This window comes from Monodon monoceros, unplaced genomic scaffold (assembly GCF_005190385.1).
Source record: "Monodon monoceros isolate NGI ecotype Baffin Bay Population unplaced genomic scaffold, NGI_Narwhal_1 Super_Scaffold_3, whole genome shotgun sequence".
Taxonomy (NCBI): domain Eukaryota; kingdom Metazoa; phylum Chordata; class Mammalia; order Artiodactyla; family Monodontidae; genus Monodon; species Monodon monoceros.
This window is the reverse complement of record NW_021703780.1, coordinates 84,964,244-84,991,964: the sequence shown is the minus strand read 5'-3', so window position 1 is coordinate 84,991,964 and position 27,721 is coordinate 84,964,244. Positions and strand designations below refer to the sequence as shown.

The following is a 27,721-nucleotide window of genomic DNA, read 5'->3' as shown; positions in this document are numbered from 1 at the left end:
TGGAGTATTGTTATTCAACCAGTCGTCTATGAATCACACATACAGCTACTCCAGTTTTTCTCTATTAAAAACCAGGCCTTGTATAATTCAAATCTCAGTGTCTTCCTTTATAAAATAGACAGTATTCACCTCATAAAAGACTGAGGATTAAAAGAGATCCTGGGGTAGGACTTGGCAAATTTTTTTTTTTTTTTTGACTGCATTGGGTCTTCATTGCTGCGCGCCGGTTTTTCTCTAGTTGCAGCGAGCGGGGGCTACTCTTCGTTGTGGTGCACGGGCTTCTCATGGTGGTGGCTTCTCTTGTTGCAGAGCACGGGCTCTAGGCACGCGGGCTTCAGTAGTTGTGGCACGCAGGCTCAGTAGTTGTGGCTTGCAGGCTCTAGAGCGCAGCCTCTGTAGTTGTGGCACACGAGCTTAGTTGCTCTGCGGCAGGTGGGATCTTCCCGGACCAGGGCTCGAACCTGTGTCCCCCGCATTGGCAGGCGGATTTTTCACCACTGCACCACCAGGGAAGCACAGGACTTGGCAAATCTTTTATTGCATTTTTATGCTGTTATTATTACCTGTGCTACTGCAAGCCTCCTCATGACCATTTCTCCAGGACACTAATTGTTGGAGAGGCACGTTTTTAATCAACAGTGCCTATAGACTTCCTTAAACAGAGCTGTCACCTTCTGAAAGTATGTCACTGTACACCCACTTGTGGACTCAGTAATTTTTGTCAATCTGATGAGTACGAAAAATAATACCTCTGTGTTGTTTTTTGTTTCCAAGATGTACCTGTTAGTTGGAATATTTTTTCCTTTTTTTTTTTTTTTCTGCCAAGAGTGTAATTTCATCTTTTATTCCAACTCAGTCCCTAAAGACTTTCCAGACAACCTCAAATCACATTGATGGGATCTATCTTCTGGGTAGTCACAAGCTATGTCACTTCTGCAATGGCCTAATTATGCAGATTTTGTTAGTGTCACCACCCAGAAGTGTGGAGTAGGAAAGCAGGGAAGGAGTCAGCCTCGATCAGCAAAGTCGCAGACATAGAACATAAAGCTGAGCCCAGGAAATTCTGAGAGTGTGTATTTTATGCCAGACACTGGTCTGTGGAGACTGTGGTGAGTAAGGCACAGTCTCCAGGATCTTACAGTCTAGTGGGACAGAGAAACGTAAAGGAAGTAGACAACTAAGTAAAGGCCCAGGATTTACAGATTGTTGTAAGTTCTAAGAAGGAAATAGGGCTTCCCTGGTGGCGCAGTGGTTGGGAGTCCGCCTGCCGATGCGGGGGACGCGGGTTCGTGCCCCGGTCTGGGAGGATCCCACATGCCGCGGAGCGGCTGGGCCCGTGAGCCATGGCCGCTGAGCCTGCGCGTCCGGAGCCTGTGCTCCGCAACGGGAGAGGCTGCAACACTGAGAGGCCCACGTACCGCAAAAAAAAAAAAAAAAGGAAATATACAGGATAATATGGTATGAAAGCCATGTGGGGGAAGCCGCTTTGGGTGGGGTGGTCAGGGGAGATCTCTCTGAAAAGGTGATGTTTGGGTTGAGACTTGAAAATGAGCCATGTTGGGAAAGAGCTGAGGAAATTAAAGATGCAGAGGCTTTCAGACAGCAGGGGGAAAGATGTGTTCAGGGAAACTGGAGGAGGGTTGGAGGATGGTGGGTGAGGGAGAGCAGAGCAAGGATAAGGAAGCCAGAAGCTAGAAACTGTGATTCCTTCTAAGCCATGTTAACGAGACTGGTTCTCATCATTAGAGTGATAAAAAAGTAGGATGTTTTAAGCAAGGAAATGGCATGCTCCAATGTGTGTTTGTCAAAATCACCATAGTTTCTTGTCTCGTGTTCCTTTCTAGGAGCGCCCAGTGCCTTCTCTTCTTTCAGGGATTTCCAGTTCCTGTCATTTCCTCTAGCATCCTAAAATCTATTACTGATGACACACCACCTAGACTGTCATTCTCATAGTTTGGAGTGAGTTAGCATTACTTGGGGAGCTTGATAAAAATGGGTATTCTAGGCCCTTACCCCAGAGATCCTGACTTAGTAGGCTGGAGGTAGGTGCCAGAAATATCCATTTCATCAAACTCCCAGGTCAGTGGTTCTCAAATCAGTCTGCATCAAAACTACCTGGAGGGCTTATGAAAACACAGATTAGTGGGCCCCACTTCTAAAGTTTCTGATTCAGTAGGCCTGGGGTGGAGCCCCAGAATCTTTGACTCTTCTTCGTTTAATTTTGTTTTTATATAAATTTATTTATTTATTTTTGGCTGTGTGGGGTCTTCGTTTCTGTGCGAGGGCTTTCTCTAGTTGTGGCAAGCAGGGGCCACTCTTCATCGCGGTGCACGGGCCTCTCCCATTGCGGAGCACAGGCTCCAGACGCGCAGGCTCAGTAGTTGTGGCTCACGGGCCCAGTTGCTCCGCGGCATGTGGGATCTTATCAGACCAGGGCTCGAACCCGTGTCCCCTGCACTGGCAGGCAGATTCTCAACTACTGCACCATCAGGGAAGCCCTGTTTGTTTAATTTTTATTTTTGTCTGCGTTGGGTCTTCGGTGCTGCGTGTGGGCTTTCTCTAGCTGCGGCGAGCGCGGGTTACTCTCCATTGCGGTGCGCGGGCTTCTCGTTGCGGTGGCTTCTCTTGTTGCAGAGCATGGGCTCTAGGCACGCAGGCTTCAGCAGTTGCAGCATGTGGGCTCAGTAGTTGCAGCATGTGGGCCCTAGAGCGCAGGCTCAGTAGTTGTGGCACATGGGCTTCGTTGCACCATGGCACGCGGGCTCTTCCTGGACCAGAGATCAAACCCATGTCCCCTGCATTGGCAGGTGAATTCTTAACCACTGTGCACCAAGGAAGCCCCCCCGAGAATCTTCATTTCTAACAAGTTCCCAAGTAATATTGATGCTACTGGTCCAGGGACCATGTTTTAAGAACCACGGTCCAGGGTGATTCTAATAAAGGTGATCCCTGGGACCACACTTTGAGAAACACAGGCCCAGGGACTAAAGCTAATCTTGCTAGTATTCCATAAGTGTTCTTCCTAATATCTCCCAGACTCTCTGGCCTCATCTTGGTCCACCCACTCTCTGCACTAGGCCAACCCCTAGCATTCTTTGCTCTTGGCACAGAAAAGTTCTCATCATTGCTAGAACTTGTCATGACTGTGCACTTGCTGGCCTTTGCACATGCTGTTCCTTCTTCTTGTAATGCCCTTCCCCCAAGCATTCCCTTTAGACCCTGCTCAAATGTTATCCCTTCTGTGTTGAGTGTTCCCCATCTCTCTGCTAGACATCTGTTGCTCCTTTCATTGGATTGCCTGACACTTTGTACATATCTCTAACATAGGAGCATGAAAACTTTTTTGACCAAAACCAGTAGAAAAAATTCATTTTATATTGCAACCCAATAAACATATACTGATATATTACATAAAATTAACATACGATTTTATAAAATAATACTTACCTTAACATGCACGCTGCTATTCTATTTTTTTTTTAAGCTGGCTGTAACTTTTAAAATTGATTGTGGTATGAAACACACAGCTTTGGGGGCTTCCCTGGCTCAGTGGTTAGGAATCTGCCTGCCAATGCAGGGGACACGGGTTCGATCCTTGGTCCGGGAAGATCCCACATGCCACAGAGCAACTAAGCCCGTGTGCCACAACTACTGAAGTCCACGTGCCTAGAGCCCGTGCTCCACAACAAGAGAAGCCACTGCAATGAGAAGCCCGTGCACCCCAACAAAGAGTAGCCCCTGCTCAAGGCAACTGGAGAAAGCCCACGCACAGCAACAAAGACCCAACGCAGCCATACATAAATAAATAAATAATAAAAATGTAAAATGGACAAAAGGTTTGAACAGACTTTTTACCAGTGAAAACATATGAATGTCAAATAAACACATGAAAGGATGCTAAACGTCATTAGTCACTAGGAAAATGAAACTTAAAACCACAATGAGATACCACTTCATACTCACTAGACTGGTGAAAATTAAAAAGATTGTCCACATAATCTTGGCAAGCACGTGGAGAAACAGGAACAGCTAGTGAAAATGTAAGTGGTACAACTAACTTGGAAAACAGTTTAGCAGTTTCTTGAAAAGTTAAACATACATTTACCATAGAGCTCAGACATTTCAATCCTATATTTTATCCAACAGAAATGGAAAAATATATCGAAAGACATGTTCAAGAATGTCCATAACAGCTTTACTTGTAATAGCCAAAAACTGGAGACAAGCAAATCCATCAATAGGAGGATGAAATAAAGAGGAATGAACTATGGATACATGCAATAATATGGATGAATCTCAATGATGTTGAGTGAAAAAAGCCAAGCAAAAAGAGTACATGATGTATGATTCCTTTTATGTAAAATCCTAGAACATGCAAACTCATGTACAGTAACAAGAATTAGATCAACAGTTAGCTGGGAACAGGCGTGGAGGAATGGATGGATTGAAAGGGGTATGAAAAGACTATTAGGGGTGATGGAACTATTTGTTATCTTGATTGTGAAGATGGTTTCAAGGGAGCATACATAAGTTACAATCAATCAAGTTGTACCTTTTAAATATAAGTAGTTTATTGCATTTCAATTATACCCTAACAAAGTTGTACAAAAATGTTAATGACTAGCTAAACACAAGTCATAAATGCAAAAACAAAACAAAAATCCTAGTCTAAAATACGATGCATTTAAAATGCATAGCTTAAAAAGGAAAATAATGGATAATAGAATTCAAAGCATTTGGGGATCTAAGCTGGGGGAGAGGGAGGAGGACAAGGAAGAAGAAGAATTCTCATAATAAGTAAAATAAGATCATAAGTATTGAAATCAATTACTTTACTCATATAAAATAATATTATCAGTTGCAGATGACGAAACACAGATTTCAGTACAGTGGGGCCCGAATCCAAGGAAAGGCTGGTAGAAGAGTGGGGAAGTGAGACAGAGAAGAGAAGGAAGCCAGTAAAGAATATATTATCAAGGAAGTTACTAGTGCAGGCAGTCTGAGCTTGCTCCCAGTGTAGAATTCTGGGATGGAACTCCAGAACAGACAGCTAAGAGTTGAGAGGCGAAGGAGCTGGGGTATTTATCCACCAATTCCCACCAGTCAATGGTTGAGAGCTACTTCCAGATGTGTTAATTTCCCAACACTTCCAGCCTGCCCATAGGCAAGTAGAGCAGGCTGCAGTGGAAAAGGAGAGTCTTCAGGCAGAGAGTCACAGAGGCTGGAAATGAGATTCTAAGCTGGCATGCATGGAAATAATGCGTGTTAAGGAAATAAGGCAGGGCATGCTGTGCTGGTCATCCATTACACGCCACATACTGTGGTATTTAAATAGACAGCAACCTTAAGAAGCTTACATTTCAACATGTAATACACCAACTATTTCCCTAATTAGTTCTTGACTTTATCTAAATTTCATCTCATCTGAACACAACCTCTTAATTTTATGTTGACTTTCTCGTAAATCACCATGCACATGCAAAGAACAGCAGAATATCAGGGGAACCATGATAAATAGCCATCAAGTTTTAAACTTGATTTTTAAAAATATTTATTTATGTATTTATTTTGGCTGCACCGGGTCTTAGTTGCAGCACTCAAGATCTTCGTTGCAGCATGCGGGATCTTTTTAGATGTGGCATGCGGGTGACATGCAGACTTCTTAGCTGCAGCATGCAAACTCTTAGTTGAAGCACGCATGCGGGATTTAGTTCCCCGACCAGGTGTATAACCTGGGGCTCTGCACTGGGACTGGAGTCTTACCCACTGGACCATCAGGAAAGTCCCCTTGATGTTTTGACCCAAGGTGACGATGCCATTTTTTGGCTGCACTCAGAGACAATGTATTTTTCCAAAGATGGAATGATTCTATTGAAATGACATGAAAATTTTATGGCTGGAATCCTAGAAGGATGTGTGGTTTTCAGTAAAATATTAATGAAAAAAAGCATTGTTAGAGTAACACATTTCCCTTGACATCAATTAAGCCTCTGAATCCAGAGCTATTTCTGAATTTTTCACTTACATGAGCCAATACATTCTCTCTCCCTCTCTCCCTCTATATCAATTTGAGTTGTATTTGCTGTCACTTGCAATTTAAAAAAATTTTAACTAATACAGAAATTGGCACCAGGCGTGGGGTTGTTTCCAGGCAGCCAAAATCCCACAAATGTCCACAACAGAGACATAAAAGAGAGATTACGTGAACACAGAGCATTCAGGTAGAAAGGAACTTAAGCACCGTCTGACCCAACCAAGTCATTCTATGGGCAAGTAAATAAATCTCCAAGAAATTAAATAAATCAATATACTTTTAGTTAATGATACTTTAGAGAATGGGTTATCATAACCCAGCACCCTGAACATTTGTAGGAGAAATAGGTTTTGGAAACAACACGCAAAGTATGGCGTGTTACGAAGCTTCACTGACAGGAACTGGTCCCAGTTCATGGTGCAGCAGAATCACTTTACTTCTTTTCAGTAAATACTTTTGGAGCACCAGAAATGTATTAGCCATTGAGTTAGGTGATGCACATTGAGCAGGGGAAAAGAACAGCAAGGTCTGTACCCTCAAAGAACTTTGTATCTAGTGGGAAAGGCAGTCAATTAACTCAGAGTTTCACGCAACTAAGTATTGTTGCTGTGATAATACATACCGCAAAGAAAAAGTCCAGGATTATATGAGGGAATATAAGAGGCAGAACTGCCTTTATGTAGGGGATCCAAGGAGTCTTCCACAAGGAAAGGATATTTAAATCGATACCTGAAGGATAGTAGAATTTGCCAGGTGAATTTCTAGGGTAACTGATTCCAAGCATGTGCAAAGCCCCTGATGGGAAAGAGCTCGGCTTCCTAAAGGAACAGAAAAACAAACTAGCATAAGTGAACATTAGCGGAGTGAGGAAGAAGAACTCAAATGAAGCCAGGGAGATGGGTAGGAGGTAGATACGCAGGGACTTCCTGAGAACTTTGGACGCTATTCTAGGAGCAAAGGGGAAACACTGAGGAGCTTTACACAGGGTGGGGATGGGTTAGGGTTTGGAGGGGACCAGACTGAATGCAGAGAAATAAGAAAGGCATTAGAACAACAATCCAGGTCAGAGAGGAGAGGAATCCAGGGAGTAATGGTTTGAGTGGGGACAACAGTGAAAATAGAGGAATTTCTGACTCACTCAGTGAATATTCTGGAGGTAGAAGCAATACACTTTTTTTTTTTTTTTTTTTGGTACTAGTTTGAGTTGTTTGTGCTGTCACTTGCAATTTGAAGAGATGTACAGAAATCGGTATCAGGAGTGGGGTGCGTCAATGGGGATGTGATGATTTAGTGATGAGGGTGATGTGAAATGTGACAGGGCGAAACAAGTAATGAGCAGGTTTCTAGGATAAGGCAGGGGGTGGACTGGTGACACTGACTGACTTAGGGAACCACGAAGGAGGAGAAGAAGGGGGAACATTATGAGGTCATGATCAAGGACAGGAGGGCTACTTATAAGCTATGAAGAGCTAAAGGGTGTGATAGGAACCAAACAGAAACAGGATAGCTTTGGGAATCGTAAAACTACTGAAGCCAGAGATTTTCAAACTTTTCCACCTATGTTCCTCTAAAAAGACAAGGAAGGCAGAACTTCAGCATGTGGACCCTCTGGTAAGTAAACATCTGACTCCATGGCAGACTAATAAATAAAAATGCCAATTTTTCAATATGATACTCTTTAAGAAATCCATCAGCCATTTATTTACTGGAGGTAAGGGGGCCACAAACAAGGAATTTTTAGAATCTTGGAATTTCATGTTTTTGTGTTTATTCCTCACAAAAATCTATGAGGAATCCTTGTCCTGTTCTAGTAAGTGGGAAGTCTGAAGCACAAAGATGGTCAAAACAGTTGCCTAGGTCACATGTAGGCAGAAAATGGTGGAACTAGGATTTAAAGTTAATGTTGTCTAAATATAGTACGTGACTCATATCTCACAAAATAATTTGATGTGGGTTCCCAGTTATTCCAGAAAACCATATCCAAGTACCTTAGCATTTTAAAAAGTTTTAAAATATGAGGAGGAAACTCAGTAGATGAACAGAATACCTTGTGCTGATTTTTAAGAGTCTAGGTTTTGGGGGGAAAAAACCTTTACATAGACTCAAAACCCTTGGTATGTTATTTTTGATTATGTTAGTAGCTAACAAGTCAGGTTCAATTTTGCTAAATAAAATATAAGAACGCAAGAACTAATTTCACATTTTCCAAATTTTCTTCATTGTATCTCAAACACCAGACACCTTTACAACCAAATAACATAATTTATAGTGTGGTATTTTATAAACAAAGAAGATTTTTAATGATTTTTTTTAAAACAGGCTAAACTACTTGCTAAACCAAATATCTCTTTAATAGCTGGAAGGACTTAAATATTACTTATTAAGTAATATTTTAAATTAAAGTAAAAATATTATTAAGTAATATTTTAAATTAAATATTACTATCTCATATTATAAAATCTTAAACTTGAAATCTTCCAAAAGAAAAGTAACACACTTCCAAAATAACACCAAAAGACAAGACTTTTTAAAGAGCTTTTAATTAAAAAAAAGTAACACAGGAGATGGCATTTATAAAGACAAGGTAGTAATTAAATCATAATACTTATGTTCCTTTTAATTTGCTGTAATAATTCCTTTTCTTTGGAGTGTTCTTTCATATGCTCATTTCGTCCCAAAGAAAAATCACTAAAAAATAAGTTTTCCAACATAAAAAATGCATTCAGGTTCTCCTTGGGAGCTATAAACAATTGGTGCACTTTTCAGTGGCAACACAAACATGGAAAACTGCTGAAGCAGAAATTGCACCTGATTCTTATATGTTCATGCATATGGTGATACAAACAAAGTGCTTTATCTTGAAGACACAAGAGAATAGTTCCAGTTCTGACCTGTGAAAATTTCTCTGTTTGCCAGAGAAATCTCATCAGCTTTTTAAATGCCAGCATGGCAATTGTGAAAGGATATCACCTAAGGTGTCACCATCTATGATTCTTCAATTCACAGAGCACAATAGATGCTGGGTCTTTCTTTAAAAAACATTTGAGGGTGTGTGTGTGTGTGTGTGTGTGTGTGTGTGTGTGTGTGTGTATGTGTCTATACGTATTGTGTAAATTTTTTTTTTAATTTTTGGAAAATTCTCATCATAAAGATCTGATTTTAGGATTAGAAGTTAGTTCTGCCTGCACAGGAATCCCCAAGTGCTCTGGCTCTGCCACTAATGCCAAGCATCTTGGTACCACTGAGAAGCTAACATCAAAGACAGGAAGGGAAAGGAAAAAATGAAAAAGAGGAAGATGAAAAAGTAGGAGAGAAACAGAAAGACATAAAAAAGCTTGCTTACCATACTAATAAATGAGGATATAATGATTTGTACTCTCATGGCATTCAACATATTTCTGAATTCAACATATTTCTGAATTCAGTCATGAAATCATATTCATTTTGGTTTATCCAATACATGCGATTTATCTTTTTTGTATAAGTATCAGGCAATATTTATACATAACCCTAAATCTGTACGTATGTTGCGGCATCTTCAGGGTGGGTTGGAGTGATTATTCCATTATTGGATCACTATTTTGTGATTGTGAGTAAGGTTTTGTACAGTTTGCTTGTTTTATAAACACCATAACTGCAATGAAATAAATACTCCCAAACTTCTATAAGTCTGTATAAATATCCATTTCAATAATAAATTCAGTAAAAGTCACAACAATTTGCAGTGGAAACACTGAATATGGAATAGACGTTTCAAATAAATAGTTAAGCTTGGAGCGATATATCCTAAATGCTAAATTGTCTTGGAAGTTGAAAGAAAACTTAGATTTTCTAGCCAGTTAATTTTTCAAATACTGGAATTTCTGATGTAAGTCACAATTTCAGAGATTTATATTGGGAAAAGAAAAACTCAGCAAGAAAAATATGGTCAGCATTTCTAGTGACCCTGCTATTGAAAGTTCTAATATCCATGCACACAAAAATACTACACTTCGGGCTTCCCTGGTGGCGCAGTGGTTGGGAGTCCGCCTGCCGATGCAGGGGACACGGGTTCGTGCTCCGGTCCGGGAAGATCCCACATGCCGCGGAGTGGCTGGGCCCGTGAGCCATGGCCACTGAGCCTGCGCTTCCGGAGCCTGTGCTCCGCAACGGGAGAGGCCACAACAGTGAGAGGCCTGCGTACCGAAAAAAAAAAAAAAAAAAAAAAAAAACCTACACTTTGCTATTAGAAAGTGTTCTTTCATTCTCCAGTGGAACTCTGTAGTCATACCTTAAACAGAATTTTAAAGGAAACAAGGAGAGGACAGGAGAAGATAGGAGGACAGAAGAGACCCCGTCTCATGGTCGTCCCACAGATTCGATGTGCCATAGGGGGCAATGTAACCTTTGGCAAACTTCAGACCACAGACTGCATGTTTCAGGAGTCCACTGAATTAAAATTGTGGTTATCATATTTCAAAGGCGTTAATGTCGTAGTTTTCTGGAAATTATCACAGGCAGAGAAAATACTGCCTCATGGCAACATCCTAGCTATAAGAAATAATTAGCACTTTTTGGCATGGGGATTAGAAGATCAGAGTTTTTCTAAATTCTCCACCGAACTCACCTAACATTTCAGGATACAGCAAAGGAATTCCCAGGCAGAAAACCACACCAAATTCTAAGGCTTCACAGTCTCATAATGTATCATTCTAGAATGTTCTAGAGTTCTATCGCTGACCTTTGCTGGAAATCCTATTGTGCATCTTCAGACTAGAACCCACAATTGAGAGTTGTGGGTAAACCTGACTCTCATAAAAGAAAAGGAATTGCTGTATGCCATGTCTTTATCTGCAGATTTTTTGTGGGACTTGCCAAAGGAGGAAAGGAATTTCTTTAGCTCTGTGAGCCACCAGCAAATCTGAGTGACATCTGTGGGGTTCGCTGACTGTGCTGAACAAGTAGAAAGAAAACTGGAATGGAAGTCAGGGAATCATCTCCACATCCTGGCTCTTTCACCAAAATCCTCTTTGTGGGATACAGGATGCATTTTCCCCATCCAAAACACAATCCCGAAATTCCCCCCACATGCTTTAGAAATCAAATAATGAATGATGTCACCTTCAGTGGTAAAATGAGGAAACATAAAATACAACAGCAAAGATAAGAGTTTCACATCATAATGGTAATTTCCCTTAACAAAAATAGCAAACCACAGGTCACCCAACTTATCAAAAGGAAAGTATGGGTTATTACTCAACCATTTTAGATTTAAATTTGTTACTACCATAATGGTGCTGCATACTAATATTGACTGATACCTATAAATTCTTCGGTAGTGCTGAGACTTGCATATATTTTTTTCAGGGTAAGACCTTTTCTGCTGTTATAGAACCTATGATATCCTACTGGATTCCAATATATCGGATACCGTATTTGCATTACCAAAACAAAAATTTTCATTTTATACTTTCAGATCACTGTCTATATATGATGAAAAATATTTAATATTTTTGTTTTCAAAAATTTCTCTGTGAAACGGGATGTATCTTATACACATCTGTGTGTCTTACAGAACAGTAATTATATGGAATATATTTGTTTCTTTGTATTACAGTTTCCTTATTTGCCCAGTGGAGATGATACAGGCCCCTACTAAGTTCACTAAGTTGTTGCAAACATCAAGGAGATCATTTATGCACACGTTTTTTGAGATAAATAAAGCATTATGCAAAATGCCCTTATGCTAATAGCAGCTACAGGAGCAACTAGGGATTAACTTTGGGGAAAGAATACCGAACTTCCTCTACTGTAGCTAGGTGATAAGACACACCTTGGCTAACAGCCAGAATACCCTAGAGAAGAAAAAAAAAATTTGAGAGACCTTTCTAAGGCTGGTGGGAAGATGAATTTTCTGGCCAGTGGAATCCACTGAACTATTTATTTGTACACATTACGTTCCAAGTCGGCCTTTAATTTCCACCTATTGCCCAAGAGTTTAAAGAGAGAAGGCCACACCTACTAAAGTAAGAGATAAAATGCTTTTGTCTCTGGGTCAGCACAAAATCACATCTCTGCTAAATAGACCGCTTAGGTTTAACACAATTACTGAATTTCCTTTCAGAAGCTGTGGCTGCATAGACATGTCTTACGATTTGGAAAAATCTGAACAATTTTTCTTAAAAAACAGCCCCAGATATGCTTCATCCTTTATCACTGCCCAATTAGCTAAAATCCGAATGCTTCTCCCCGATGTATTTTTTTGAAGTAGAAAAGGATAGCTTTATTGCTTTGCCAGGCAAAGGGGGATACAGCAGACTCCTGCCTTGAAAAACTATGTGTCCCCACCCCAGAGGATTTGATGAGGGGTTTTATAACAATGGTGAGGTGGGACCTCTGACAAGATTAGGGTGTGAGCAGGGCTTGTGCTCCCTTAATCTCGTCTCAGGTGGTCGGTCTCCTAACCCTGATCTCTGTCCCAGACGTGTCTTAAATAAAGCGTTGCAGGCATCATCCTTTTGTCTAAATTTTTAGCCTCCTACGTAAAAATCTCAGCATAGGGTCCCACTTTCACTTAGACTACCTGTTTTAGATACATGTTTATACGATGGAAAAGACAACCGCAAGTAAATATAAAAGTAGGGGAAAAAAGGCTAGAAGGGACTACACTAAAATAAAAATCTTTTTACCTGGTTAATAGGATTATGGCTAATCTCATCTTGATTTTGGTCCAATGACCTATATATTCTCTATAAGTTTTAAAAATTTGTTTTACAACAAGCATGTATTACTTTTATAACAAGGGGTGGGGCGAACCCATTGCATAGAGAGAGTCTCAAGAGAAGTGGATAAAATGTGGCACATCAGGTGCCACTGACATTGCCTCAGACACTTGGGAATCAGAAGGCTCACAAGAGTTCCTTTTCACAGCTAGCTCAACCTACTTCAACAATGTTAAGTGAGCAAAAATATCATTTTTTTAAAAAAACAGAGAGATAAATAGCACTTTAGAAAAAAATTAAAGCATATTTCCATTTAGGGGCAACTGATTTAGCAACATTTAACAAGTCTTTTTAAACTTAGTTGTCACAGAGCACCATGAAATATTCACATAAAAGAGATCCTCGTTCATGAGATGCCTAATTGACTTGCGACAACAGGAAATACTCAGCGCCTCTGGTTCGGGCCAACATGGATGATGACATGTTTCTCATAAGCCCTTTTCATGGTTTTCTCAATTTGCTTCAGAAAAACTTGTGGGATTCGTCCACATAAAGTGTGCACAGTCTCCAAAAACTTCAGCTGAAGAGGGTAATACATGGATTGAAAGAGATTGTCTTGAAAGGGAAACTGAAAGATGAGTTAAAAATAAAAAAAAAGAAAAGTGTATTTTAGTTACTGAAATGCCATTTAAAACGCAAATAACTTCCTGAGAAATGACACAGGGAATTACTATAAACATGCAGGCACAGCTTGGTACGTTTTTAGATACAGAGGAAGGGACCTCCGAGGACCGAGGTTCAAATCCTGATTCAGTCCTGTGCAACCCCAGGCAATCACTTACCCTTTTAGGGCCTGTTTCTTTACCTCTTAAAAAAAAAAAAAAAAAAAGATGACTTATTTGGGTTTTAAAAGCTCTTAAAATCTGAGTGAAGTATATTTCCCAGGACAGGATATTCTATAGCATGCTCTTGCTGAGTAGAAGCATGACTCAAGTATAAACAACAAGGTCCTACTGTATAGCGCGGGAAACTATGTTCAATATCCTGTGACAAACCCCATAATGGAAAAGAATATGAAAAAGAATACATATATGTATAACTGAGTTGCTCTGGTGTACAGAAGAAATTAACACAACATTGTAAATCAACTATACTTCAATAAAATTTTTTAAAAAGACTCAAGTAGATACTTGAAATCTACTACAATAAAACACTGAATTGGGGCTTCCCTGGTGGCGCAGTGGTTGAGAGTCCACCTGCCGATGCAGGCGACACGGGTTCATGCCCCGGTCCGGGAAGATCCCACATGCCGCGGAGCGGCTGGGACCGTGAGCCATGGCCGCTGAGCCTGCGCGTCCGGAGCCTGTGCTCCACAACGGGAGAGGCCACAGCGGTGAGAGGGCCGCGTACCGCAAAAAAAGAAAAAAAAACAACAACACTGAATTGTTCATATATCTTGCCTTTGTAGCAATCTTAACGAAGGAACTATGGTCATCTCATGAAGTTCAGAGTTTAACAACTACTAGTGAAATGTATCATCAGTGAACTTTATTTTAGTAATTCAGGTACCAAATATTGGTTGTCGGTTTTTTCCCAGTTAATATTGGACTTTAAAAAGAAATTATCTTGTTTTCCTATGGAATGTGTCTGTATTTCCCAAAATAAATCTTTCAGACCACCTAATTATGAACAAGAGTCAAAGTTTTATTACAGTCTTGTCGAAAGGGAAAAGGCCTCTAGTAGGTCAAGTCAAAGATTCACTGTTGGCAAGGACATTCTAAACAAAAAGACTAGAGAAAAAAGCAAAAGGGAAATAAGAATGATGAAAAGTCAGATACTATTGCCTGACAGCAGAGTGGGTGGGTGTCTAGTTTCCTAGAACAAGTCTTAATCCCTTAAAGTTCATCAGAAATATTGCTTAAGCATGTTTATCAGAAATGTGAATTTCTTCCCAGAAGGAGATTACACATTATGTAATGCAAAAAAAGGGTTCTGTCCGAGACCATGCTTGGAACATTGGGACCTGAACCCAGGTCTGTCGATGCCCAAAGCCAAGCCCTGACTCCACTGCACTGGGGTGCACAGTGGCAAGTGGAGAAATAGGTCTTTTATGATGAAAGAATCACAGCACAATTTAGACCATTGATAAACTCCTTTTCATCACTGTATCCCCAGTGACAGGAACAGAATAGGTCAAAACTGTGGAGCCCTGCTTGATTCCTCTCTTTCCCCCACATCCTTCACCTGGTGCAACAGCAAGTACCGTAAACTCTACCTCTACAGCACATCCCGAGTCCGGCCTCTCATCTTCCCGACACCACCCAAGTGCACGCCAGCCCCATCTCTCACCTGGAAGGCTGCAGTAAGTCTCATAGGTAGCCTTTTTGTTTTCACTCTTGCACCCCCTGCACCAAGTTACCACGGAGATATTTTTAAAGCATAAATCAGAGCACGTCGTTTTCCTGCAGGGGCTTCCCGCTGCAATTAGAGTAAGATTCCAACCCCTCTCCTGTCCCCAAAGGTTCAATGTGACCCGGAACTCTCCCTGCTCATCTCCTCCTCGCTTCCTTTTTCTGTTCATTCTGGTTACTGTGGCCTCTTCCCTGTCGGTGGGCACACAAACTTACTCCTGACTCAGGGACTTTTCCCAGGTTATTTCTTCTACTTGGCAGGATCTCTCCCCAGATTGTCCCAGGGATCAAGGCTCAGGCTGGCAGAAGCCTCCCTGAGGACCCGAGCTCGTGAACCTTCCTCTCCATCCTGGCTGCCCATCCTGGATGCCCAGCACCCTGCTTTAACCTTCCACTATCTGATAAGAGTTTTATTGATTTCTTCGTTTATGTGAGTACTGTCTGGCTTCCTCACCCAAAATATACGTTTCATGAGGAGCGGGCTTTGTCAGTCTTGTTGACTTCTGAGTTCCCAGAACCTAGAATTGTTCCTGCATAAAATAGGCTCTTCAGAGATGATTGTTGAAAGAATTACTGGCAGAATGTCTGCCTCATATATAATTTTCCTTGGGTCATGATGGGGGGAGATCACACTTACCCTTCACACAAACATACACACAGAGTTAGGGTATGTGAGTATGTGTGTTTGTGTGTGTGTGTGAGAGGGAGAGAGAGAGAGAGAGAAGGGGAGGGAAGAGAAGGAAGAGGGAGGGACAGGAGGAATATTTTCAGAGAGAGATGAAGGAAGAAAGAGACATACAGCAAAAGAGAGAGAGAGGAAAAATATTTATAGAGGGGAAGAGAGAGAGCAAGTGAGAAAATGTGGACAAGATAAGAAAAGAAGAGAGTGTGAAACTTCTAATTATTGAGAACAACTCTATGTCGGGTGCTGTACTAAAAGTGTAAAAACAATCATTTTGTTGAATTCTCACAACACGTTTTATGAAGTAGATAATATTATTATCCCCATTTCACAGATGAGGAAACTGAGGCTCAGTAAGTCAAGAGCACAGAGTTAATGACTAATCACCAGAAAGGGGCAAAATTGGGACCTGAACCCAGGTCTGTCGATGCCCAAAGCCAAGCCCTGACTCCACTGCACTGGGGTGCACAGTGGCAAGTGGAGAAATAGGTCTTTTATGATGAAGCCTGTCTTATATTTACTTGAATTTCAGGATGGGGTTAGTGATCGTCCTGATTGAAATGCATGAACAAAAATTGTCTTTTTAGTCCCAACTGAGGAAAATCAGTGAGTGTATTATGCAGAATCATTTATGAAACAGTTATTTGGCCCTCTTTCTGATCCACCCAGAAAACAAACAAGACCGATTGTAATTCTAGAACCATAGTTGCTCAATCCCAGGCCAGGGCTGACAGAGTACAGAACAACCTGGGGCATGGCTCTGATGTCCACGTCTGCTGCATTCTTATTTACCTTCCATTTGTACTCCTGAATGGATTTGCACCTGGAGTCAGTGTTTGAATATCTAAATGTGATATCACTAAGTACAGAACAAATTTTCTGTGTAATTAAATCACCTGGCTTTTGAGAAACAACAGCAGGAATCCCAGGAGAAGAAAGAGGTGTTAGTTTATTGGCACGTGAAATTCTTTCCCTCCACAGAAGACAATTCTGGGGATTCCAGAATTGGAATTCTCTGGGATTCTCCTTAGCAAAATGCATACTTTCATACATGCAAAAATGCATTACTATGTTGCAGGATTCACCCTCACCTCACTCCTGCCAAATCCTTTTCAGGAATCATGAGGGCTCCCAGATCCCCAAGGAAAAAACCCTCTAATAAAATCTACATGCCTTCTGTCAGGGGTTGGCAAATTTTTTCTGTAAAGGGCTAGATAATAAATATTTCAGACTCTGTGGGCCGTACAGTCTGTCACAGCTACTCATCTTTGCCTTTGTAGCATATCGGTGGCCACAGACAATACATAACATGAACAGTTGTTGCTGTGTCCCGATAAGACTATATGAACAGAGAAATCTGAATTTCATAAAACTTTCCTGTGTTACGAAATATTCTTCTGTTCATTTTTTTCCCAACTATTTAAGAAACCATTCTTACCCCACATGTCTTACAAAAATGGGCCAGATTTGGCCCAATATTTGGCCCAAGTTGGCCGACCCCTATACTCTACGTTTTGGAATGAAAGTTTCAAAAGGGAAATCTCTGAAAGTAGCTGTTGCTGGTTCTGCCCCACCAACTTCAAGGTGAAAGGCAATGTGGAAAGCAGTGTTCCCCAAAGTGAGGGATGCAGGTACCAGCAGGCAGTACTTGACGTGATATTAGGTGGTGAACCACAAAGCAAGGTCCTTTCGACCTTCCCAGTTACTGCAAGGAGATAGTTCACATAGGTCTTTAACTGCTCCTGCTAAAATCAACCCCTTCAAGGGAGCAAGAGGGGGCCTCAGCTCCAGGCCAGAATAGTTGGTGTGATCTTCACACTCAGCCAGAGGCAATTACAAGGCTGTCTGGCATGTCTCGGGGGAAAGCTGCCCTCCCAGACTTGGTGCATGGCAGCGAGCTGCAGTTTTCTTTGTGTGTATAAGCCACCCTGGCTTATACGCACGTCTGCATCCCTGCCCCAAGCACCTCCATGTGGAGGCCTCCTTTGGGAGGTGTGTGTGGGGGTACCTTTCTCCTCCTCCCCTCTTCCTTCCCTCTCCTCTTCCCCAAGATTCATGGGTCCGTAAAGATGCAAAAGCCTTTTATTCAGGAGATATTCCTGCCTCCGTGCTGCAGCCACTTGACCCTCAGCCAGCATCCTTTGGTGTATAAAAATGGACCACCGAGAGCTGGTGCCTCTTGCTTGCACTGTGGCAGTCCATAAATAAAGACTTGATTGTCACTTTGGTTTGGCTCCTGGTCCTAACTCAGGAGTCCCCAACTCCTGGTCCTTGGACTGGTACCGGTCCGCGGCCTGTTAGGAGCCGGGCTGCACAGCAGGAGGTGAGCGGTGGGCAAGCAAGCGAAGCTTCGTGTGCCGCTCCCCGTCGCTGGCATTACCGCCTGAACCATCCCCCACGCCCTCCCACCCTCCCACCCAATCCGTGGAAAAATCGTCTTCCTTGTAATGCGTCCCTGGTGCCAAAAAGGTTGGGGACCGCTGTCCTAAATGACCACCTCGACACCTGCTTGTTCAATAGGGTGGAGCTGGCAACCAGGCAACACACTTAGCTTGAGCTGAATAATATTTTATTTTTATTGTATTACCTATATCCTAACCTCTGACCCTTTATTACGGCAAATAGCACAGAGTTTCTCTTTCTTTTTTTTTTTTTTTTGCTTACTGTTCTCTTCTTTTTGGGGGGGGGATTTTTTTTTAAATTCAAACAGAAAGTCACAAAAAATATAGTCAGCCTCATCAGTTCACTCAGTCCCATGTCATTAATTTTTTTCGTCTTGGTCTTTTGTTAGCACTTTTATGAATTCATGAGTTTTCCATTAGAGTTCTGAAAATGCTTATTCGTTCAGTTCAGCAGTATAGTCAGTTACCAAGGGTTTCTCTGTCTGATAGGACACTTCCTCCTTCAGCGAATTTATTTCAGAGAAAAAAAAAGGAGTGACTTTCTTGGAAATATTAAGTCAAGAGTGGACAAAGTATAGTACCAGGTGGCAAGTGGATGGAGTGACATAGCGTGAGCGAGGTTGGGGAAAAGAGGTAGAACTCAGTGCTTCTGGGAATTATTTGGCCTTCAAAGGGACGGGTGACCACAGCACCTGCACTGCTTCATGCTGATAAGTACATGTCTGCTGAATGGGGGGTGAGAACACACTTACATCTCGGATTGCTTCATAGAGCGCTTTGAAAGTTGGCTGCTTCTCATCATGGTAGACGCCTCGGTTCCCATGCAGGACAGACACGCCTTCCCGCTCGGCCGCTCTGCAATTGCTTCCGTACATGCAGTGATCAGGACGGTAGTTCCACTGGCAGGGGAACACGTACAGACACTCTGGTGGTGACAAGAGAAAGATATGTGTGTACAATCAGTGTCAGCGACGAAACCAACGTTTCCATAAACTGCACACCACACAGGATCTCAAAGCGCGTGACTGTGATTGTGACTCGTAGCTCAGATTTTACCACGTTTGTCGATATTCTGAGATCAGGAACTGAAGGAGCACACATTAGTGATGTTGGAGGTTTAACCCCAAAGAGGAGGGCAATATAGCATCTTAGACAAGAAGGCAAATGAGGGCAGCAGACAGCCTGGATCAGAATCCCAACTCTGTCACTCAAAATCAGTGCAACCTGGGTCCAGTGACTTAACCGGCCTGTGTTTCAATTTCCTCATCCGTAAGATGGATGTAACAGGATTGCCCTGTTATTTTGATGATTCAATTTTTAAAAAGCTCACGTAAAATGCATAGCAGGCTGACAAGCACACGGCGGTGGTCCATAGCATTAGCAGTTACAATCAACTCTTTGAAGAGGTTTTGTGAAATGGACCAACTTGAAAAATGTGAGTCAAGATTGAAGCAAAGGTTCTTCTTGAGATTAAAAAGCAACCAACCAAGAGAAACAAAGTGAAGGAAAAAAACAACAAACAAAATACTACAATAGGAAAACAACAACAAAAAGCAACACAAAAAGAAGTCCCCCTGTCAAGGCGACTATATACACTGTGGGTGAGCATGTGCACACGTGTCCTTGGGCGTGTTTGCATCTCTACGCCGGTGGTTCTTAGCCAGGGGTGATGCTACCCTGCAGTCTCCCGGGACCACCTGGCAGTGTTTGGAGGGAGACATTGTTCGTCATACATGACGAGGCTGCTACTGGCATCTAGTGGGTAGAGGCCAGGGATTCTGTAAATATCCTCAGTGAACAGCAAGCCCCACCACTGTAGTAGTGCCAAGGTCGAGAATCTCTGCTCTAATGCTGATGGACTCAGTAAATTTCCTCTTGGTGATGAGGGATTATAAAATCAGCAATAAGCTCATAACCCCTGAGCTTCCTGGCTCCTCCTTCCTGGTGCCTTTAAGGGCCAGGGCTAGAGGAGGATGGATCAAAGTTGTCTGCAAACGTGTGCCACTGACCATATGAAAGGCCCCGTGTGACAGCACAGAAGGCTTAGAGCAAATCAATTACCAATGTCAGAAGAGCATCGTAAAGATGTGCTTGTTGGTTGGGTTGATGTCATTCCCTTCTCATGGAAAGGACCCCTGCTTAGAGGTTATTTACAGAAAACTTCGAGATGGAAAGCAAAGAATGAAGACATCATCGCACATCCCCTCTGGCAGACGGTGTGTAATATTTCTACCACTCAGAAATCACATGCCACCAGGGAATTCCCCGGCAGTCCAGGGGTTAGGACTTGGAGCTTTCACTGCCGAGGGTGCAGGTTCAATCCCTGGTCGTGGAACTAAGATCCCGCAAGCCGCATGGCGCAGCCACAAAACAAAACAAAACATAAAACTCACAGACTGCCGTGACATCCAAGCACCCTCTAATTCCTAATTGTTCACAACACACTATGAGATTTTCCTTTTCTTGGGAGAACTCCATTCCACCAGGATGCTTCCCTTACCTGCATTCACCTCCACGCTTGCGCATACATAGTCCACAGGTGGGAGAGAGCGGTGCTCATCGTGAAGTTATACTATCAAGGTCTGAATCCCAACTCCTCTGTTAGTTGTGTGACTTTTCTGCACTTCCGTGAAGAGGGTGGATGTGAGGATAGTGGGAGTGAAAATATCTAAACATGCTTTTGTGCCTCTGAACTGTGACCTGACCCCAGCCCAATAGCTGCCTTTATTTTAATCCAATGAGTCACTTCACTCCTTTCTGATACCTGCCCAGCCATTTGGATTTGCAGTCCCTACTTAAGCACCTGCCAGTATTCTCTCCTGAATGAATTGCCCTAGACACTACCTCTGTTTTTGTAAACGCACGGATTGATGGAATGAACAAATATTTATCAAATGCCTGCTATGTGTACAGGTCCTGCCTTCATGGAGTTTAAGATTGGTGATGAAGGTTTTTTGCCTCTTCCTAAGTAGTTTAAGGACTCTACTACAAAAAGAAAACTTTTCCTCTCTTTGCAGCCTCCTTAGAGGACCGAGCCCAATGAGGGCATCACTCAAAGGCAAAACACAAAGACATAGAGTCTAAACAATATGTTACTAAATAACTAATGGATCACTGAAGAAATCAAATAGGAAATCAAAAAATACCTAGAGACAAATAACAACGAAAATATGACAATTCAAAACCTATGGGATGCAGCAAAAGCAGCTCTAAGAGGGAAGTTTATAGCAATACAATTTTACCTCAAGCAACAAGAAAAATCTCAAATAAACGACCTAACCTTACACCTAAAGGAACTAGAGAAAGAAGAACAAACAAAACCCAAAGGTAGTAGAAGGAAAGAAGTCATAAAGATCAGAGCAGAAATAAATGAAATAGAGATGAAGAAAACAAGAGCAAAGATCACTGAAACTAAAAGCTGGTTCTTTGAGAAAATAAACAAAATCGATAAACCCTGAGCCAGACTCATCAAGAAAAAAAGGGAGAGGACTCAAATCAATAAAATTAGAAATGAAAAAGGAGAAGGTACAATGGACACCACAGAAATACAAAGGATCATAAGAGACTACTGCAAGCAACTACATGCCAATTAATGGATAACCTGGAAGAAATGGACAAATTCTTAGAAAGGACAAATTCTTCCAAAACTGAACCAGGAAGAAACAGAAACTATGAACAGACCAATCACAAGTACTGAAATTGAAACTGTGATTAAAAAATCTTCCAACAAACAAAAGTCCAGGACCAGATGGCTTCATAGGCGAATTCTGTCAAACATTTAGTGAAGAGTTAACACCTACTTTACTGAAATTCTTCCAAAAGGCTTTGTAATAAGACAGGTAGGTTCAAAGTTGGCTTCTACCACCTCCTAGTTCTAAAAACTTGGGTGAGTTGCTGAAACCCTTGGCCTCAGTTTAGAAGCACTGAAGAGAAGTTAAATGATGCAGATTTGAATCCCAGCTCTACCATGTGTTAGCTGTGACCTAACAGCAGAGTGGCTAAGAAGCAAGCTTTAGAGTCAAGCTGTTGGGTTTCAGTACAAAACTCTGCCATTAGTTGCATGAACTCAAGCAAATTACATGATTTTTCTGGGCCTCAGTTTCATTATCTGTAAAAGGGGAAGAATTGTAAATATCACTTGTAGGATTTGGGGAAGTATTAAATGAGTTCATATCTAGAAGTACTTGGAACAGTGCTCACTGCACACAGAAGGTACACCCCGTAAATGTAAGCTGTGATCATTACTATTATCATTGCTACTGCCATAACAAGAACTATTGCATTAGGCTACTAGAAGGATAAAACAAGGTAACTTAAATGGAATGAGCCTGGCATCCTTCCAGACACATAGCACATCGGTGGTAAATGTTTTACAGCAATTGCCTCTAGACATGCAGGTGGCCAGACTTTCTTAACCTTTTATGAGCCACAGATCTCTCTGAGAATCTAATGAAAGCTTCAGACTCTGTCTTTGGAAAAATATATGAAGAATATCTGCTTACAAATTTAGGGGTTTGTAGATTTCCCGAAGATCAGCTAGGAACCGCAGCTACTGAATATCACATGTGAAATTCGGTCCCAGACAGAATTCAATTCACGTGTTTACCTTCCCTTCAGAATTTTCCAGAGGAAGAAACGTGAAATACCGTGAGAATAGAACTGAAACAAGTATTTGTCCACCACAATGCAAGGCATTGGTGTCACTGGGTGATAAGGCACTGCCCCTGCCCTTCGGGAATTTATACTCTTCTAAGGGAGATAGTACAGAAATGAACATTTTTTATCAGAGTTTATAAAAGGAAGGCATTTTGGTAAAGCTTTACTTAAACTTAGACTTATATAGTAAGGATAGGATTCTGACAGAAATAGAAGTCTGGAAGAGCATTTGAGGAGGAGAAAATGGCCTGATCATGGCGAAGAGTTTGGAAATCAGAGTGTGTTTTAGAAAAGATAAAGCATTTAATTTTTTTTTGGGGGGGGGCAAACTCGATTTCTTCAAAGAGGTAAGATAATGGTAGGAAAGTTGTTATATAAATAGACTGCTTTGCCCTAAAATATTCAAGATATATAAATATTTATTAGGTTGCAAGTAATCAACTTTGATTCTAGTATGTGAGGCAAAAAATATTTTTTTTCCTTTGGAAAGAGAGGAGGTAGCTCAAAAAATCAGAGGGAAAGCTGAATTGGGGCAGGAAGTGGGGTGGCTCCTGGGATCTGGGTGTGGGGACTAATTAATGTCAGCTTCTCGGCATTGCTGCCAGGATGGACCAGCCTTGCCTACTTTCTGCTCTTGGATTCCCAGACTCAGATTCCCAGGAGATGGTTTGACTAGTTAAGTGCGAGTCAGGGGCGGGCAGAGCTCTAAGACTGCATGCAATGGGGGAAGAGTAATTCCCCTGAGAGAACTGCGTGCTGTTACTAAAAGAAAGGGCAATCAAGAGTGCACAGGTGGACATTTAGATGAAGCTATTTGCAGGGCAGGAATAGAGCCGCAGACGTAGACAACGGACGTGTAGACACAGAGGAGAAGGGTTAGGGTGGGATGAAGTGGGAGATAAAGTTTGACATAAATACACTACCATGTGTAAAACAGATAGCTAGTGGGAACCTGCTGTATAGCACAGGGAGCTCAGCTCCGTGCTCTGTAATGACCTAGATGGGTGGGATGGGCGGGGGAGGGAGGCCCAAGGCTGGGGGATGTCTGTATACATATAGCTGATTCACTTCACTGTACAGCAGAAACTAACATGACATTGTAAAGCAATTATACTCCAATTTAAAAAAAAAAAAGAGTGCATAGGTAAAAATAACAGATGTGCCTTTTCATTCACAGATACACTTGGCGTGGGTTACACTGCGAAATCTCCTTCTCCGTGGGGGCAAGGAGGAGGAGAGGGGCTACACCAGCACCCTGAGCTGGGCTGAAGATGCAAAACCTCTGTAGGGCAGCTGATGGACACGTAGCGTGGATTAATGGTGGTTATTTGGCACACGATGAATAACTATCCCGAAACGCATCTAGTTTAAGCAAGATTATCACGGCTGTCAAAATCTAATGTTTAAAAATGACAGCATGGTGAAATGTGCAGGTTATTTTTTTCTGTGGCTGAGGAAATAATACAGCGAACGGTTTTTAAATTCCAAAGCCTCAAAACACTGCAATTTATTAAAAAAAATTTTTTCAAGCCAATCTCTGTTGAAACCCTGGGTCTTTGCTATTTTTCCTCTCCATTTTATGTAGATAAAGCAGCTCATTAGTTGATTATTTGTGAGTCTGAAATCCCTTAGCGATCCTTTTCCGGAGTCTATGTTTATCTCCAGAGCCTCCTAACTACTTGCAAAGTACTGTGTGAATTGATTGCTCCTTACATCTCTGATCATTTCCTACTCTTGGGGTCTCTAAGATTATGGAATAGCTTATGTCTGATCATTGTAACTTCCTGGTGGAATAGGCTTGCTACTTACTTACTACACTATATCAACAGAACAGAGGCTGTTTGCACGACTCATAGCGTTTTGTTTGTTCTGCTTTGTTTTTTAATGTCTCATTCTGCAACTGAGCTTTCCCAGACTCCTCTTCTTCCTTCTTCCAGAATGTACCTTGTTCCAGAAAAGGGCAATTCATTCCTCCAAGAAGATGTCTCTGATCACACAATTTAAAGATGGAACCCTCTCTCCCCAGCCTTGACAGTGGCTCTCTCAACCTCTCATTTGTTTCCTTCATAGCACTGATCACAATTTGTGATTTTGAATGACTCATTGTTACTCTTTGGAAGCTGACCTCTCCCAAAACAAGGTAGGTTTTGTAAAAGTAGAGACTCTGTCTCCTCTGCATGCCGCCATATCCCCTCTGCCTAGCCCTGTGGCTGGCACCTAGTAGGTAGGTGCTCAAAAGATATCCACTGAATGAATGGGAGAATCAAAGCGTATACGTTCCTCTACCCTCTGTATCTTTCCCCTTTCTCTGCTTTCTCCCTCTTTCTCTCCCCAACATCCCTTCCTCTCACTTTCCTGGCTGTGCTCTTTCTCTTCCATTTCCCTCCTTCTTCCATTCCAGTCTCTTAATCCCATTCCTCCAACCAGCCAACACCTCTGAAGATCAACTCCAGTTAAGGCACTAACCCTCCCACTGGAATCACTCAATGAAGACAAAGTAGACGTAACCCCTTCTCACAAGGACCCTACGATCTTCATTCTTGAGCTTCGTATCAGAGCTCATGAACTTCTCAGACTCCCAAAACAATGATCTGTTTCCAGTTTTCCAGGACAGTCCTAAAACCAAATAATTGGGCCTGTCCACCCCAAAACACATCCACAACTACGAGCTGCTGGAAGCTTTTGGTGAGGTGAGTATATAGTGTGGTTGCACACCCAGGCAAGATGAGAGCAAGGCCTGACAGGGCCTCTGAAGAGGCCTGTTCCATGTGACTGTGTGTCCTGCTCTCTGTGGCCCCAGCAAACCCTCCCGACTCCCTAGTATCACATTCAACTCATGGACGATCTATGTACATTCCATGCGCGTTTCAGCTCTTCTCTCTCTTTGTGGACAGAGCCCTAGCGCTTCTCATCTGGCTGGATGCCCTGCCTTGTCATCTATACTTGGCTGGTTTCATTTCTTCCCCTGGCCACCCCCACTTTTCTAGAAATTGCTCTGAAAGAAGGGACAGACCTTGGTGTTCATGTTTGAGAGAGGAAAATGCCATGTGATCTTGCTCTCCTGGCCCCTGATGACCAGATCAAGAGTGGTCTCCCCATCGAAAGAGAACCGGTTCATAGCTGGGCTGGGAATCAGTTAATAGGCTGGGACAGGCCAACCCCCCATCCCCCTCTCTCTCTTACCTTCAAGAATCCGAATTAAGAAACCTAGACAACCCATCGTCGCTGGCATGGGCTTGTAAGGTTGTGCTGACTTGGGGTTGGGCCATGTACAAGCAGACATTATTGCTGGACAGATGGAATGGAATCAGATGGGCATGAAGAGAAGCAACACAACATACACCGTGAGGGCTCTGAGGGATGAAGAAATGAGCTTTGATCCTGAGCAGCCGCCCAGAGATGGTTCTCATGAGGCCTGGCATGATCTGACCCGTGTGTTCATGGGACTGGCACCTGGACCTTTACTTAGCTGGTCTGAGTTAAGTAGTATTCCCTGCAACCTAAGTGCATGAATCCAAGCATATCTTTCGACATAGGCTTCTCTTTTAGCCCTTGTCAAATCTACCCTTTCTACAGAAGTCTGCTCTTGACTCAAATTCACCTGTAAATATGTGAGTTCAGTCTTTCACCCCTGGAAGAAGCTGCCTTGGCTCACCTGCCAGGAAATGTCCTGTGGGATGAGCTACCTGCATGTCCCCCATGGGCTTCAGCTGTCTTCTTGTGAGTCAGTCTAGTACCCAGCACAGCAATTACACACCCACAGGCATTTACTATCTAATTATAGCAAGAGTTTTAAAACATTTTTAAGCTAATGGCTTTTAAACACATTTTAAAAGCGATGGGATTGGCTACGAGAGGCTATAATGATAAAAACATTCTAGATACGGGCTTGGGTTTTGTGTGTATTGCTTCGCCAATGGCAACCCAAAGAATCATAACAGTAAGTATGTTTATCTCCTGAGTCATGGCCAATTTTCTCTCTCTCCTTTCCAGGGATAAAGGTGACACACTTTTTTTTTTTTCAAATATAGTTAGTTCTGGTTTATAGAAAATGCTCCCAATGAATATAAACAAAGAAAAACCTTTCAATGTGATGGATATCACTGGATTTCAGGTCAAAGAGCTCATGTTTGATAAAGTACCTGGATAAAGTATGCAAGATCAAAGGTAGACCATACAAAGAACAATCCAGGAATTCCCTAATACTCACTGATCTAAAGTTAGGAAGCTCCGTTATTTACTAGCTACTGCTCAGACCCAAGATTCAGAACAACTTCCTAGTTATTTTATAATATCCTTGTACTCAGTGGACCTGAGACGGGCAGTGTGACGCCATTAAACTCAGCTGGTTTTCAGCCCTGATTAAAGACAAGGGGCTTGCATCTAATGGCAGAGCTGCTTGCGACCCGTCTTTGAGTGTTATTTACTCACTGATCACGTCCTCAAATAATCTGCAACAGGCTAAGAGGATTTCTGGGGAGGCAACTATGCAAATGTTTTGAATTCCTCAGTTTGGGAATATGGACAGATAGGCTCATGGAAGAGAGTTTAAGCCACACAACACATAGGAAAAAATACAATATTTAAAGGGCAGAAATAATGCAGGAGAGAGAGACGCATTTGGGGAAACCTGCCCAGCTCTCTAGAATCCACCCTCCTCTGGGACCTTCCCCTCACCCCCAAATACACGGGGCCAGAGTTGGAGTGGCCTGGGTTTGTGCCCCTGCTCTGGCACTCATTAGCTATACCACAAATTATTTAACTCTCTTTCCCTTGGTACCTTTGTCTATACTATGGGGATTCTATTCTCAGGGTTGTTGTGAGGATTAAATAAG

At 42.2% G+C, this 27,721-nt stretch overlaps 1 protein-coding gene across 1 annotated transcript in view; it reads right to left on the bottom strand.

Annotated features, from left to right (window-relative positions):
• Nucleotides 1-11,231: 11,231 nt before the first annotated feature.
• The window catches only part of GXYLT2 (glucoside xylosyltransferase 2), a 60,406-nt gene continuing 43,916 nt past the window's right edge, over nt 11,232-27,721 (bottom strand). Inside the window, exons 5-6 of the mRNA XM_029243863.1 lie at nt 18,983-19,155; nt 11,232-13,363 (exon numbers count right to left, since the gene is read on the bottom strand). Of these exons, the coding sequence (XP_029099696.1) occupies nt 13,181-13,363; nt 18,983-19,155 (356 nt within the window). The 3' untranslated portion in view covers nt 11,232-13,180. The remainder of the gene's footprint in view (nt 13,364-18,982; nt 19,156-27,721) is intronic.